We start from the raw sequence: 16,217 nt of genomic DNA, 5'->3' as shown, positions 1-16,217 counted from the left end.
TAGCATCAGTAATGTTTTTGTGTTACTTCCCCAACTTGTATGAGCGACGCTTTTCAGGATATTAATTTTTTTTCTACATCTGTTTCTGATATCTTGTATATGGGTATTCCATGTTAATTTTTTTATCAAACGTGACGCCAAGAAATTTATGATTTGCTTGGAATTGCAGTTCTTTTTCTTTAAGTTTTATTACGGGGAGGTTTGTTCTGTTGCTATTGCTGAAGAGCACCGGGGTACTTTTATTTTCGGAGAGATTAAAGCCCCTTTGCTCGAACCAAATTTGTAGGTTGTTTAAGCAATTTTGAATTCTATTTACTATAAAATTAATGTTAGGTCCTGAAGTCCAAATGGCGCAATCATCTGCGTATAAAGATATGGAGACTGAGGGGGTTGTGGGAATTTGACAGAGCATAAGGTTGAACAGGATTGGACTTATGGTACTACCTTGCGATAGACCGTTTTCTGTGTTGTTTATGTGCGACAGTGTATTTTCTATTTTTACCTGGAATGTTCTACTTCTTAGAGAATCGTTTATAAAGTTTAGTGTTTTACCTCGTATACCTATATCATAAAGATTTGATATCAATCCGTCTACCCAAAGTGTATCATAAGCTTTTTCTATGTCGAGAAAAATGGCGACTGTATGCTGTTTAATGGCTATGTTTTTCTGTATTTCATTTTCTAAACTGACGATACTATCTGTAGTGCTTCTATTCTTTCTAAATCCTATTTGGAATGAAGGGAGTATTTCCTGTTTTTCGATGAACCACTGTAGTCTTACATTCACCATTCCTTCCATGATTTTGATGAAACAAGCTGTGAGTGCAATTGGTCTATACGATGATACTTTATGAGGTTCTTTGTTAGGTTTTTTGATTGGGATAATAATTGAGTGTTTACATTGCCTTGGAATTTGCCCCGAGCTCCAAATTTGATTTATCAAATTTAGCATGGTCTGTTTTGCTGATTTCGTGAGTTTTTGGTATATTAAATATTTAATCTTATCGTGTCCGGGGGTAGAGGAGGAATTTTGACGTTCGATTGCTGCTTCTAATTCTGATAGTGTGAAATTGTCGTTTAGGACTGAGGGAAAATTTTCTGGTTCTTTATTTTTAATTTTCTCTATATTATTTGCTACGTGAGTGTACAGTTGGGAGCTAGGGTCAACTTTGTGTTTAGTTACGTAAGTATAATCTTCAGCTATCTTGTTGACCTTTTCCTGATCGGTAATATATTCTATATCATTTTCTTTTAGTGTTGGTAAGCATTCTTTTTTTGGTATGATATTGTTGTATCTTTTTATCATTTTCCAAATTTCTGAAGTCGGAGTGAATCTATTAAGCCTGGAGCAGTATTTGTTCCAATGTTGTCTTTTTGCTTCTCTTATTGTCTTCTGTGCAAGGGCTTTCTTATTTAGGTATTCGTAGAGATAATCTTTCGTCATGTATTTGATGGCTTTATTTTTGGCTTTGTTTCGTTCTTTAATTCTCTTTTGGCAGTCTTCATTCCACCATGGATTGTGTGGTTTATGTTTTTTTGTTACTGTTGGTATGGTTTCCTTCATAATTTTCTTTGTGACGTTTATGAATTCGTTGTAGTATTCTTCTGTGTTTTCATTTGGAGTTATATTGGATAGTTCTGTGTCGCATAATTGTTCAAATGCTTTCCAGTCTGCTTTTTTGTAACTAAGATATGGTTCGTTTCGTTTTGTATATTCTCTTTCATGTATTTCTTCTACAGGATGTAGATTGATTTGTATTTCTATAGGGAAGTGATCACTTCCTAACTTATCTTGCTTTACATTCCACTGACATCTATTAGCTATGGAGGGTGTTGCTAAGCTTAGGTCTAGACAGGATAATTTTCCCGTATGGTGATCCATTCTCGTACCTGATCCATCGTTTAGTATTATAATATTTTTATTTTCAATAAATTCTTCTATGATGCGGCCATTTACATCGGTAGTGTTACTGCCCCATAATGAGCTGTGGCTGTTAAAGTCTCCTAGGATTAGCAGGTACTTTGGGGTAGCATATTCTGGAATGATGGCCTTAAGGGTATCTATGTCTAATCGCTGACATGGATTGTAATAATTTACTACTGTCATGCAGGAAGTTTTGAGGTGCAGTTGAATAGTTTGCAATTCAAAGGTATTATGGAGTGTTATATTTTTGAAATATACAGAGTTGTGTACGTAAATGGCGCATCCGCCTCTCACTCCGGTTTTTCTGTTGCGTGGTATACATGTATAATTTGGTATTTGTAATATATTATTTTCTGTAAACCACGTTTCTTGAATGCACAATATATGGTAAGGGTTATTCCTGCGTGACAGTAGCAATTGAACTAGTTCGTCCCCGTGCCCCCCTTGGAGACCTTGGGCATTCCATTGTAGTATGGATAGTGCCGCCATGAAAAGGAGAATTTTAATTATGTTCTCCATGGTGTTTCATTATTTCTAGCTCTTCAGGTAATATATTGAGACATGTCTGGGCTTCTGCGAGAAATTTGTTCATCTTTTGTGTTTGTGGGATGTCTTGTTGCATTATTTCTATGACGCGGAAAAGAAACATTAGGAGATCCAGGGAGATGTGACTTCTCCCTGGGAGATCAGTGTTCTTGACTGTGGTAGTGATGTTGGGTTTACCGTGACCACCGCTGTTGGAATGTTGAATTCTCCCCTGTTCTACAAATACGGAGGGGGTAATAAAACTTTCGCTTTGATTGTTTTCTATTTCAATGTGTTGTGTAGGGTCTGTATTTGGTCTGCTTTGTGTGGGAATTGTTTTACTCTTTGTTTCTTTCTTTTCTTTGTTTGTGGGTACTTTACTATTGCCGTTTGTGCTCGATTCCTTAGAGTTAGTTTTTTCCTCTACTTTTGTTGCCTCTTTGAAATGTTTCGTGGCTTCGGCATAACTTATTTTCTTTTCCAAGCGGATTTCTTGGACAATTCTTGCGTTTTTGGCTTCGATGCATCCTTTGAATGCTGCTGAGTGGTTTCCTTTGCAGTTAACACAAAAGGGATTAGATTTTCTGGGACATTGGTCGAAAGGGTGGTCTTCTCCACACCTGACGCATCTTTGCTTGCTATTGCATTGCGAAATTACATGTCCCATGCGTTGACATTTGAAACATCTGGGGACAGGGGGGATGAATTCTTTTACTTTAAATTCCTGATAGAATAGTATGATTTGTTTTGGTATCGTTTTACTTTCAAAGGATAGGATGACTGCTTTGGTGGGCATGTCGGTAGGGTTAGGGGTTTCGGTTGACGAACTGCTCTTGGTTTCAGGGTGGTTTTTCTTTATTTTCCTCGTGATTCTTTTAGCATTTGCGCATTTGTAGATTTTGAGCGCTTCAGTGATTTCTTCTTCTGTAATATCTGGATGAACTCCTGTTATTACTCCTTTTACTGTTTTTGATCGTTCTTTTACCTTAACTGGGATACCGCCTATTTCCGATATGTTTGAGATTGCCTTATGTTGTTTTATGTTCTAACATTTGATCAATAAACCGTTTTGGATTCTTTTAACAAATTCTATTTTGGTGGGTCCTGCACATTTCTCTATTTCTTTTGCTATTTTTATGGGGTTCACGTGTCCTAGGTTTTTTGTTGATTCAATTGGGATGAGTAGTACTTTTAGTTCATCTTGGGTTGTGGAAGATTGATGTGGGTCGGGTCGGGCTTCTTGAAATATGGGGCTATCGCTATCCGACCCCGACTGTGCCTTTAAACTTTCTATACTGTGGCTGTCTTCTCGTGGCCGAGCTCTCCTAGGGTGTTTCTTTGCATTTTTCTTTTCTACGGGGATGAAGCTATTATTGTATGCCTCCTCTTCTGTGTCACCTTCTATCTCTGATGAGAAATATCTTATGGGGTTAAGGGGGTTGTAGGCCGCCATATCAGGCGGCCTTCAGGAATGGGTGTTAATTGCTTCCAAGTTAGTTATTTTGGTTAATGTAGCATACAGTGCAGTGCAGAAAAATGCCCGAAAATATTGCTTACCTCTTGCTGGCAATCCCAATACACAAAAACAATTCAAATACTATACGGAGTTAGGTCGGAAAAAGATAATTGGTTTCCTTTCACCGAGACCAATCGCTTGGTCACGTGATATATTTGGCGCCAAATACGAAATTGAGCGTGGTTTCCGACAATCAGAGAAACAATTTTGATATATTCCACAAATGAAATTCCGAAGAGTAGTAGTGGTGAATTCACAAAATGTATATTCCAAATAGACTGGGGCTGGCAATCCAAAAAGAAAATTGAGTAAATTTGGTGTCAGTTGAAGATTCAATTCAATTCGATCGAACACCGGAGCTCGGAGGAGGCACGTCCGTAGCAGACGATCCGCTATCGTGTCTTGAGTAGTGCTTTATATTCAAATATGTGTAGTTTTATGATTCAGACCCTACTGGTGCGTGTATTGGAAAGGCATCTCAACTTGCAGAGTGGCATAGTAGTCTGCAAGCACAGACGCTAATCTGACAGTTTGACAAAATAGTGTTATTCAAGTCTGAGTAGTTTTATGATTCAGACCCTACTGGTGCGTGTATTGGAAATGCACCTCAACTTATAGAGTGGCATAGTAGTATGCAAGCACAGACTCTCCTTTGACAGTTTGACAGAATAATATAGGCCTATTGTGTATTGAGTAGTGCTTTTATTCAAGTTTTCGTAGTTTTCTGTGTTGTGCCACTGCTCTCTCACTCTCTCTCTCTCTCTCTCTTTCTCTCTCTCTAGCTCTCCCTCCAGTATGCTCGCACTCTCTGTATTACTTTTATTTATAATCATGGTCTGCTGAGAGCCAGAAGGATGTTAACTCTTAACACAACGAATGCCCTTCTGGCTCTGAACAAACGATAGTAGGCCTATATATGATAAACCCACACACCATAAGGTCATTTATTGGCCTTCTCAAAACCGTCATTCTGTAATAATATTTCTAACTTTGGTCTAATAACTCTTTTGTCAGTGCAATCAATGGTCGAATGAATAATAAAATTGTGATTTTTATCTAGTTTCCGTCCTTTGTATTGATTTATTATGTTAAAATTGATAACAACATTTAGTATAAGTTACAAGTATCTCTTTTATTAAAGCACAAGCACACACACACACCCATACACGCCACACCACTTAATTTTAAATGTAGGCCTGAATTAAAAAGTTATTAATTAGCATACAATCGTACATGAGCTCTACCATCAAATGAGTGTTTTTGACAATGATCAAACATGAATCAACAGTGCAGTAAAATATAAACATAGGCAAGTTTTTTAATTCTTTTAAATTACCTGGTAAAACATATTCTTAAAAATGACTTAAATGGTCTTTAGGATTGCAGGACACAAGAACACCCTGAAGACACTACTAGTATGTTGTCAAACTGTCAGATTAGCGTCTGTGCTTGCAGACTACTATACCATTCTATACAAGTTGGCGACTTGAATAAAGTACTTCTCAGCACACTACTAGTATGTTGTCAAACTGTCAGATTAGCGTCTGTGCTTGCAGACTACTATACCATTCTATACAAGTTGCAATGTATTTCCATATGCACTACTGGGTCTGAATCATACAACTACACAGACTTGAATAAGCACATCGCGACACATACGCATATTGATTTGTCAAACTGGCAAATCAGAGTCTGTGTTTGAAGACTACTATGCCATCGTTTACATGTACATTTCGTATGGGAAGTAGCAGAGAAATCATAAGTCCACGCGCATGCGCACATGGGATTTTTGCTCTCTCGAGTACGGAAAAAAAATTCGCGTGCGGGTTACATTCTATGCCGTCACACCGGCCGACAAGACTCAACGCTAGCTGGCCCCGCTGCACCTGCTCATCGTGTACCGTACCGGTGCTGAACACCGTTGCTAATGGAAGCCATCCTCCTGGTAACAAGTCCTCGGCATGCTGCATCGTCTATTTTACCATTAAGGAGTCAGAAAGTAGAATGGCGAGTGAAATACTGATGAAAGGAGACCCTGTGCCTTTTGCTAGGTCGATGGGACGGTTAATAAATTGCAAAGAATTCAGGTAAGCCCATGGCATGATTAGAGCTCGAGCAGATTGGACGTTAACGGCGGGGTGCGGGCGTCCACGCACGGGGAAGCCACGGCTCAGGACAGGCGGTGGTGGCCGGTGGTGGTTGTGTGTGTATAGTCTATTTTATACAACACCTACGTGGATCCTTGTCATTTGATTGGACGATTGTTGGTCACATGATATTCAATAGATGGTATATTGCACGGTCGTGCATTTTTGGTTATATGCGCATGCATTTTTGGTTATATGCAGACTGCGTACCTCTCTGCTGCATGTGCGCGTATCCCTGCGTGTATCTGACGCGAAGGCAATCTGCATGTAATCGAGAAGGCTTGACTCGAACTTTAATTTATCTTTATAAGGAGTAAAGCATAATTTGCTGATTAACGTTCTATTAGGTCTTCTTCGATGTTGTATAAAACAAATAATGAATGTTTTTCATTCGTTTAATAGTGCAAATATTTTCATTCGTTGAAAGATTAACGTTAATTCTATTCAACTCGGCTGACGCCTCGTTGAATAGAATGTTAATCTTTCAACTCATGAACATATTCGCACTATTGAACTCATAACCATTCATTATTTGTATAATAATATTAGGAGGTTGATTGAGTTTGTTTTGGGCTTAATTGGTCAGCTGAGAAAGCAGCTGCTATATACAGTCTAGGCCTAATACTAGTATAGACCTAGGTCTATGATGCCAGGCCAAGGAGCATACATTTCTTACATTTATACAATTTACCAGAGAATAAAGATTTAGATCTAGTTTGCTTCAACATAGAGTCTAGGCTAGACTACTTATCTAGACCCTATATATACTCCCTAGTCACTTAAAATTTCAATTTGATTTAGATGTACAATTAAGACACAGGTTTATTACATTTATATTTAAGGTGCAAATATGATTGGGCTGTCTCTTTTGCAACCAAATTTCAGGAAAAATATGCATCAAATAATACCAACTACCATGAGTATTTTTCACTTATAATATTGTTGGCGTACAGTGTATATGTGCATGCCTTTCGAAAGAACATAACACATAATGAAGATGTATAGTCTGATAGAACACAGTGATTGGATGCGATCTTCCACTTTTAAATTGTTTGACTGAATGCACACAAATACTTGGGTGTACAAGTGACATCATAAGTATATATATTAATATGCAACGTACTTTCACTGAATATAGAAGTACTCTCTACACAGTGCAACGCACGTTAATTGTATACGTTGCGTATTGCTCTCCTCTTTAAACGCTTTTAGTGTTAGTATGCAAACTTTGGTCACGCGTGAACTATTTGGTCACACCACCATACTGGATGCAGTTTGCTAGCTGTTAATTTATGACTTGTTGCTCTAAAATTACGGAAGAAGTGAAATAATTCTGATGTGGAATATAAAGCAAATAATCACCTTTTGGTTTCAGGCGATGGCAAACTATCACTTCCTCGGCGATCTGAATGTATACACTATATCTTTCCTCAGCTTCGCTTCGGGAAGATAGCTACATCTAGATCGTCTCGGAAGTGATAGTTTGTCCCATCACCTTCACCAACGGTAATTATTTGCTTAATGCTTAAAGTCCATCTATCTATAAACATGGAATTGTAGAAGATATCACAAATAAACAAATGGTAAACATGTAGTATCCTAATAACGATGACAACAAAAAACAAAAGACATGCAAAGATGGATTATATTTTGACAGATCTCTCTTGGAATGTTTTGGGTTGAGGAAGTTAGTGTATATTTAGTCTCACTTATTAATACAAGAACATGTGAAGTGTCAGCTAGTTCTCCAGAGACTGATGAGCTAAAGTTTAAAGTTATAAATGCTTCATTCTTTAACTTTAAATTCCAAAACAGTGATGTCAAGTTCATCGTTGGCGAGGCTCGTCAGCACATCTTTGCCCATCGCTGCATCCTTGTCTCTAGATGCGAAGTCTTCAGGGCCATGTTTGCGGAGAAGGTCGTCAAGGAGACCAGCGCAAAAATTCCACTGGTGCTGTCAGACGTTGAGTCCGATATCTTTATGATCATCTTGGAGTTCATCTATACTAACTGTGCATCACTAAGTGCAAAGACAGTAAGTAAGAAAATCTGGGGCAGAAGTTGTCCACACTGTTTTATAGTGGAGGACGGGGTTTTGTTTAATACTTTTGTAACATATTTCCTGGCACATGTAATTGATACGATGATCATAATGGGCATATATCCAGGATTGTAGGGGGAGCGGGAAGGGGCCCGTTTTTTTCTCTTCAAATAGGACCCTTCACACCCCCTGCATCTGGCAGAGTATGATCATCGATATTTTCCAATAAATATCTCTATCTCTCCCACGTACCCTCTCTCCCTCTGTATTTTGATTCATCCCTTCTTCTCCCTGTCTCTTATTCACTTTTTCTTGTGCACTTTCTCTTTAATACTTTTTCTCATACTCTCTCTCTCTCTCCCTCTGTATTTTCATCTGTCCCTTCATCTGTCTATATCTCTTTCTTTATTCACTTTTTCTTGTGCACTTTTTCTCTCTTTCTTTCTCTGTAATTCTTTCTCTCATACTCTCATTCTCTCTCTCTCTCTCCCTCTGTATTTTTATCTATCCCTTCATCTCTCTGTCTTTTATTCACTTTTTTTTGTGCACTTTCTTTTTTTTTCTCTCTCTCTCTCTCTCTCTCTCTCTCTCTCTCTCTTCCTTTGTATTTTCATCTGTCCCTTCATCTGTCTATGTCTCTTTCTGTATTCACTTTTTCTTGTGCCCTTTTTTCTCTCTTTCTCTGTAATTCTTTCTCTCATACTCTAATTCTCTCTCTCTCTCTCTCCCTCTGTATTTTCATCTATCCCTTCATATCTCTGTCTCTTATTCACTTTTTTTGTGCACTTTTTCTCTCTTTCTTTCTCTTTAATACTTTCTCTCATACTCTCTCTCTCTCTTCCTTTGTATTTTCATCTATCCCTTCATCTCTCTCTGTCTCTTACTGTATTCACTTTTTCTTGAACACTTTTTCTCTCTCTTTCTCTTTAATTATGTCTCTCATACTCTCATTCTCTCTCTCCCTCTGTATTTTCATCTATCCCTTCATCTCTCTGTCTCTTATTCACTTTTTTTCTCTCTCTCTCTCTCTCTCTCTGCCTTTGTATTTTCATCTATCCCTTCATCTCTCTCTGTCTCTTACTGTATTCACTTTTTCTTGAACACTTTTTCTCTCTCTTTCTCTTTTATACTCTCTCTCATACTCTCTCATTCCCCCCCCCCCTCTCTCTCTCTCTCTCTCTCTCTCTCTCAGGTCGTTGATGTACTAGCTTCCAGTATAGAGTACGGCCTTGATGAACTGAGGAAGCTGTGCATTGCATACCTGATTAGAAACCTCTCTGTTACCACCGCTTGTGAAACCATGCAGGCAGCAGCAACCTACGGACAAGACGATCTAAGATGGACCACAATGGGTTTTATTGAGGAACATACTGTGGTAAGTTACAAATCTTGTCAAAGAGCAAAAAATATCCATATGAAGGTATCAAACTTGTCTATAGCGACCACCCAAGGGAAACACAAAAAGTGGTCTTTGTAGACAGGTTTCTTTAGTACATGTTTCAATGAGTAACCATTTTCAAGGGAAACAAAAAATGTGGTCCTTATAGACAGGTGGTCTTTGTAGACAGGTGGTCATTAAAGCAAGTTTGACTGTCGTTGGTTAATTTGACTCTAAACTTACTGTCAATATCATTTCTATTTTAATTGTAGTCAGTTTTACATTTTTTATTTCATCAGTCAGAAATATTTATCCTTTTTGAGGCGTAATAATTGTATACTGACAGTAGCAGTACATGTATTTTTAAATGAGTATGACTGATTAGAATTAGTAGTAAAAGTAGTATGAGTAGAAGTAACCTGGTAATAGTAATAATGTATTTTTAGTATTAGTGGCGAAAGTATGGTAGCAGTACATACTACATAGAGGTTTTAACAAAAGTAGTGGTAATCACGATAGTTGGGTATTTGCATATATTAAATAGTAACAGAATACATCATTTTTAGTTTTGACAAAGAGTTATGCAGCTTTGATATATTGATATTTTTATTGATTTTTTTTTTAAAGCTTTCAGTCAGGTCCCTAATGTTACTCACCTTATGTGTCCTCCTAATGAATGCAGGAAGTATTCAAGATGAAGCAGTTCCAGGAACTGTCAGAGCAGGCCCTCGCAGTCATCCTCCAAAGCAGTCGTCTCTTGATGGATGAGATGGACATCTTGGCTACAGTCAAAGAGTGGGCTTCAATCAATTCTGTAAGTAATTTGAAGTGACCTCTCTCTTGTAGTGACCCTACATTTGCTTCTTTGACAGACAATTGCTCCAGGCTTTATCTTGTCAAAGTTATAGGTTTATGGTTGCTATTGGGTTTTAGGTTCTAGTTTAGGGTGAGGGTTAGATATAGTGCCGGGTCTATAGTTGAAGTTAGAAGGAATTTCTAGCAGAACAATCGTTGCAGGAGCAAGTGTTGTACAAACCTCTTTTCAGACAAAGGCAAAGGTGCAAATATGATAAGGCTGCCCTTATAAATGCAGCTGTTGTAACTGTTATTCTCCTCATCATTGTTATTATTATTCAGTATTATTTGTTATTATTATTTTGTGGTTAAATGGTTAAATGGTGGTTATTTGCTTGTTAGTAAGCAAGCAGAGGACCAACGGCTTTAGGTCCTTTCCAAGGGACCTAGTATGAGGCTTAATGCCTTACCAAAGGGCACTAGCGCATCAACTTGGTTTCGAACCCAGGCCACCGTATTACGAGACCACTGCTCTACCAACTTAGCTATCGCGCCTCCTGTTGTTAGTAGTAGTAGTAGTAAGAGTATTGTTGTTGTTGTTAGTATTATTGTCATTACTGCTATTGTTATTATTAGCATCATGATTATTATTATGATTAATATAAAAGATCCTTGGTCATGATCTGATACTGTTCTTTGCCATTCTGTACCAGGCTGTGCAAGGTGTGTCTATGATAAAGGCCATCAGCAGTGTCATCAGGCATGTCCGGTTCCCTCTCTTCAATGAAGCAGAGCTGCAGAGGGTAGAAAGTGGCAATGAAACACAAAATGTTGTACCAGTAAGTTTGTAAATAATATCCTGACATTGACAGAAAGAAAATGCTACAAACTTATTTGTCGATTGAACTTGAATAGACATTTTATCTACAATTACCAACTAAATTTCATACCCTTTCTGAGTTTTATAATTTTTTAAGTATGTAAAAAAATTGATTTGTCCCAATTTATGTTTCTTGAGCATATGACATAGTAATGCTTACATCAAAGATGATTTAACAAGGTCCTATTTCAACCAGTCCATCTTTCATTCTAAACTAAATTTCATACCCTTTCTGAGTTTTATAATTTTTAAAGCATGTAAACAAATTGATTTGTCCCGATTTATGTTTCACAAGAATGTGACATCTATAGGAAAGCTTCCATCAAAAATAATTTAACAAATTGAGACCCTAATTCAACCAGTCCATCTTTTATTCTAAACTAAATTTCATACCCTTTCTGAGTTTTATAATTTTTTGAGTATGTAAAAAAATTGATTTGTCCCGATTTATGTTTCTTGAGAATATGACATAGTAATGCTTACATCAAAGATGATTTAACAAGGTCCTATTTCAACCAGTCCATCATTCTTGAACACACAAACATCAAATTTACAAGGGGTATGACTAATCAAATGGTTAACTGTATATGGGATAGTATGAGTAAAAAGCAATATCTGAGTGGAAATATGTTTGAAGATGAAAGTGAGTGGGCAATATCTTTTCATATGCATTAACATATATAGATAAACTGATAGTTTGCTCTATGTATATGACAAATATGTATAGGACAAACTGCCCCAAATGTCCTAGTTGCCTGTTCTGTACCCTACCTGTGACCAACCATTTATCTTCACTGTGCCCAGTCTGTTGCATGTCAAACTATAAATTAAATGTAATATCAAATGTCTCTAAAGTTATCATTTCAATTCATATTTCATTCTGATTTCCTTGATTTGGATCATTTCCGAATCTTAGATTGCCATGATAGCATTCGCCTGGAAGTTCCATGCTCTCCACCAGTCGGATGGAACCAACCCCCAGACCAAGCTTAGAAGAGGGACCAAGCACAGAGACAGTCACCAAGGACTAACACCATGGGACCACTGATACCAAGCTGGTCCTGGACCAAGTTTTGAAGGACCAAACTAAACTATTACCCAGCTATTACCTATTAGACCGAGCTGCAAATAAGGACTATACCCAGGGATATTCATTTGGTGCAGGCACCATGGGATGGCTTGCTTAGAATCATGAGGTTGTCACCTCCGGTTGGGTCAGGTGGTCAAGTTACCCGACCTTTTGTGAAAACGTGCCCCTTTATTCACTAAATGTTGGGGGGATTGTTTGTGACATAAACCCCTCTCGTCTAAAAATGGTCTGGTCTAATTTACTCAACACTTTGTCATCTTCCACCTTTGTTTCACGAAAGGTCGTGTAAAGCGACCACCAGTCCTGATTATTGATGAAACAAGCATCCTGGACCATGTCTAAGCATGGACCACTGTAAAGGGCCAGGCCTGATAATTACCTATTCTCCCTAATTTTTCCCAATTTTTCCCCAATTTTCTTACTCCGAAGGGGGGAATGTTGTTAAATGCCATTTTTTCCCCCGCGAATCCTTTTTTTTAATATATACACTCAAGGGGGTGTGGTGGAGGGGGAAAAAAAAATCTTTTTTTTCTTAGTGCTCACTATCACCCCTGAAAGGGTGGTCAATATAGGGCTACAACACTAAAATCACCTATGCTAAAAGCAGGGATCCTGGAGTAAATCCAGCTAACTCGGATACATTTGTGGAGTGCTATCACTACGGAACCATTTATACAACCAAGAATCTGAGACCAAGCTTGACTAAAGTGACAGATTGTCATTAGATGCTAAATACCCCAAGATAACTGTTTTATATAAGAGTCCTTGATACTGTTTGAAGAGGATCCTACACAACTGAGGGTTGGCCATCAAAGACTAGCTCACACGGTTGAACTTGTAATGTGATCAACATATTTCTTGTAACCATAGGAACTATTTATCAGATTTTTTATACAATGCCAAATATATATGAATATATTTTGATATTTTTTTACTTTTTGATATTCACCTTGAAAAGATATATACAATCTGACTGAAATATGTTCTGTGCCTTTCCAGCTTTGCCATGGTAGTCTATCGAAGCTCGTTGTTTGTAAGGAAGTTGTGTATCAAATTATTAGCTATATATAATTTACTGATATTTCAAATTTTGCTCATTTGGGGAAGGTTTCTAAATTCTATATGTGATTATTATTTAGGGAAATGACTAGTATAAATAAAAAAATATTCTTTACAAATAAACATATTTTTCATGCAATATTTTTGAAAAATGGTCCATGAATTTTTGAGGTATATTTCATCATGAGAGAATTATATCACAAGATTAAGTGCAAACCAAGGTAATTTACAATATATCTTTACTATATTCTTAAAGAGTTTCATCTGGATGGTTTAAATAAAGATTTGAAAGTTCTTGTATCACATCCCAAATTTACCTGTAACAGTTGATGTCCAGAGTTCAGTATTCTTCCTCAGCTGATTTGTGTCTGAAGAACTCTAGACATCGAAATTGTTACAGGTAAATTCTTCTTCTGGATTTGGTACAAGAACTTTCAAATTAATATTTTATATTTTTATCTTCAATTTTTGATTTGCCAATTATATTATACAAATACCAGTACTTCATGATATCCAACAAAAGTATACTTGAGACATTTCCAGAATTTACTGAACTAACCGATTGTATCTGTTTTGATAGTCTATTATGGTCTTTGTTGAAAACGTGACACCACATTTAAATGATTATATTGAAAATTGACATAAATTCATGCTTTAGTGTTATAACCCAAGAAAAATACAAACTATGCAAATATTATTTTTTACTAAAGTATCATACAATTATGTATGTTTTGTTAACATACACTGTCGCTCATAAAGTTGGAATATTTTTAGTTTTACCCCAATTTATGGAATAATTAAAAAAATAATTCAAGAATAATAGATCTAGATAATAGTATACATTCTCATGGACGGCCATGCATTATGGCTCAAGGCATGGACACACAGAGGATTTTGTTATGTTGGGAACCGGGGTAAAATGCAATAAATTATTGAAAATTTATTGCATTTTTTTTGTTTTTTTTAATTTATGGAAACTGCCCCCTACCCTAGCCTCCGCTGCGTACAGTCATGGTTCAGTGACAAAGCAATGGCCTCGTAACTGTGAGGCCCCAGGATCAAAACCGTGTCGATGTGCTATATTAGTGCCCTTTTGTGGGGCATTAATCCTCATTACGGTATTTATGACTTAAGGGCGTAGGTCCCCTAGTTGATAAGCATAGTAGCATACACATGCTTTAGCAGTCACGCAAAACTCACATTGTCAAATTATCATTCAATAAAATTAGAGAATGTATACCATTATCTAGATCTATTATTTTTAAATTATTTTTTAAAAAATTCCATAAATTGGGGTAAAACAAAAATATTCCAACTTTATGAGTGACAGTGTATTTATATATGTTTTTATTTTATTATGTTTTTTCTTCCAAATGTATTTTCCCTCTGATTGTGTGCTGAATATGAATGTTTTTACCCTGAAGCAGTTTGCAGTGAAAATGTTTGTGAGATGAATGTACTCATAGAAATTGTGAGCTATACATTTTTGGAATAAAAAGAGATATATTTATCTATAGCATTTGCAGCATCATTATTTACTTTCATTATTCTACAATAATTTGAGTGTAAAGTTGAGTGTAATCGAATGCCCAAAGGATGTTATCAGGGAAAATTTAGAAGGGAGGAGGGGGGGGGGGGGGGATACCAAATAATTATATACAAGGATACACATTTTTCCACAATTATAAACTTTTATTAATGGGATAGTGTCAAAAAAAGAAAAAAAAGAATATAATTCGTTCTGTTCAAGGTGACAAAAAATGTGTGAGTCTTAAAATTCTGTTAAAGATAGTTTGGAAGAATATCACAGAAGAAATGGCCCCTTGGAAGGATGATTCGAAATGTCACAATAAATAACTAAAATAGCTGATGTCTTTCATGCCACATGTTTGTGTAGTCCCAAAGAGACATTTCTGTGTACAGTGCATGTGACTTTTAGCAAGAGTAAGTCATTTCCTATCATAATGATGTTTATACAATTCTTTTGTGGTATATAAACTTTTCCCAACTGCATCCAAACAGTTTCTTTAACAATGCGATAAAATGACCAGAACTCAACTTTATCTTTTTAAAATTCCACTGATAAAAAAAAACATCATTCGGATTGGGTCATAAGTCAAGCTTATGAGTGCTGAAATAAAAAAACTCCCTGCAAAAATTTCAGTTTGGATGGTGAGACAAATTCCATTTTGATTTCAAACCTAGAATTAATAATTTTTCCTTTTAAGCCAATGGCGGTTTTACGGGAGGGGGCACGTAGTAGCCTAATATGGAAAGCATTTCCCCGAAAATTGACATCCCTTTAACTGTTTCTATTTGACTGTCAAACTTTTTAATGTGAGTACAGTATTCTCATGGTCTTGATATAAGGAATTTTATTCCCCCAAAAGTAAATAATACATAATGATTCATACATGTCAGGAAGTTTTTTTGGAGGGATGTCTGAAACCAAATGCTTTAAATATATATGTAAAGCGGATGTTTGTTTCTAATACTCAGTGGCGTAATGAGCAAAAGCTTTTTCGGGGCAGAATAAAAAACAAATCATCAAAATTTGTGAATCACTGTTATCGAATTAGAAATAAACCGACCACATTTGAAATGTATTTGGTAGAGAGGGGAACTGTCCCTGCAAGCTACCCCCCCCCCCCCCCCCCCCCCATCACTACGCCAGTGATGATACTGATACAGAAAAACGACTTTCAAAGGATATTGGTACTGATTTGGGTTTGGGGTTCCAAACTCGGAATGAAGAATGAAAAAGAAAAGACTGAACAAAAATCATAATCTATTTGACAGATAAATCGAACCCAACCAACAGACAGTGTTCCAGCGCAACGAACCATCAGACTTGGTGGAGTA

At 36.8% G+C, this 16,217-nt stretch overlaps 1 protein-coding gene across 2 annotated transcripts; it reads left to right on the top strand.

Annotated features, from left to right (window-relative positions):
* The first annotated feature begins 5,792 nt into the window (after positions 1-5,792).
* Positions 5,793-12,760, top strand: LOC576517 (BTB/POZ domain-containing protein 19). Of its 2 annotated transcripts, XM_776817.5 has the most exons (6): positions 5,793-6,052; positions 7,928-8,147; positions 9,346-9,528; positions 10,214-10,345; positions 11,040-11,165; positions 12,123-12,760. In XM_776817.5, the coding sequence occupies exons 1-6, from the start codon at positions 5,802-5,804 to the stop codon at positions 12,252-12,254; spliced, it is 1,044 nt and encodes a 347-aa protein (XP_781910.5). In that variant the 5' UTR covers positions 5,793-5,801; the 3' UTR covers positions 12,255-12,760. The 2 variants fall into 2 exon arrangements, with proteins under 2 accessions (XP_781910.5, XP_030852374.1); XM_030996514.1 differs by lacking the exon at positions 11,040-11,165.
* The last annotated feature ends 3,457 nt before the right edge of the window (positions 12,761-16,217 follow it).

This window comes from Strongylocentrotus purpuratus, unplaced genomic scaffold (assembly GCF_000002235.5).
Source record: "Strongylocentrotus purpuratus isolate Spur 01 unplaced genomic scaffold, Spur_5.0 spur5_scaffold_3, whole genome shotgun sequence".
Lineage (NCBI taxonomy): Eukaryota > Metazoa > Echinodermata > Echinoidea > Camarodonta > Strongylocentrotidae > Strongylocentrotus > Strongylocentrotus purpuratus.
This window is presented reverse-complemented; position numbering and strand designations above follow the sequence as displayed.

What these genes read in the sequence shown, in the direction of transcription:
- LOC576517 (XM_776817.5), top strand. Translation starts at nt 5,802, where the DNA reads ATGCCGTCACACCGGCCGACAAGACTCAACGCTAGCTGGCCCCGCTGC. An exon ending in CATCACTAAGTGCAAAGACA is followed by an intron (nt 8,148 to 9,345) that starts GTAAGTAAGAAA and finishes TCTCTCTCTCAG; the next exon opens with GTCGTTGATGTACTAGCTTC. An exon ending in AGTGGGCTTCAATCAATTCT is followed by an intron (nt 10,346 to 11,039) that starts GTAAGTAATTTG and finishes ATTCTGTACCAG; the next exon opens with GCTGTGCAAGGTGTGTCTAT.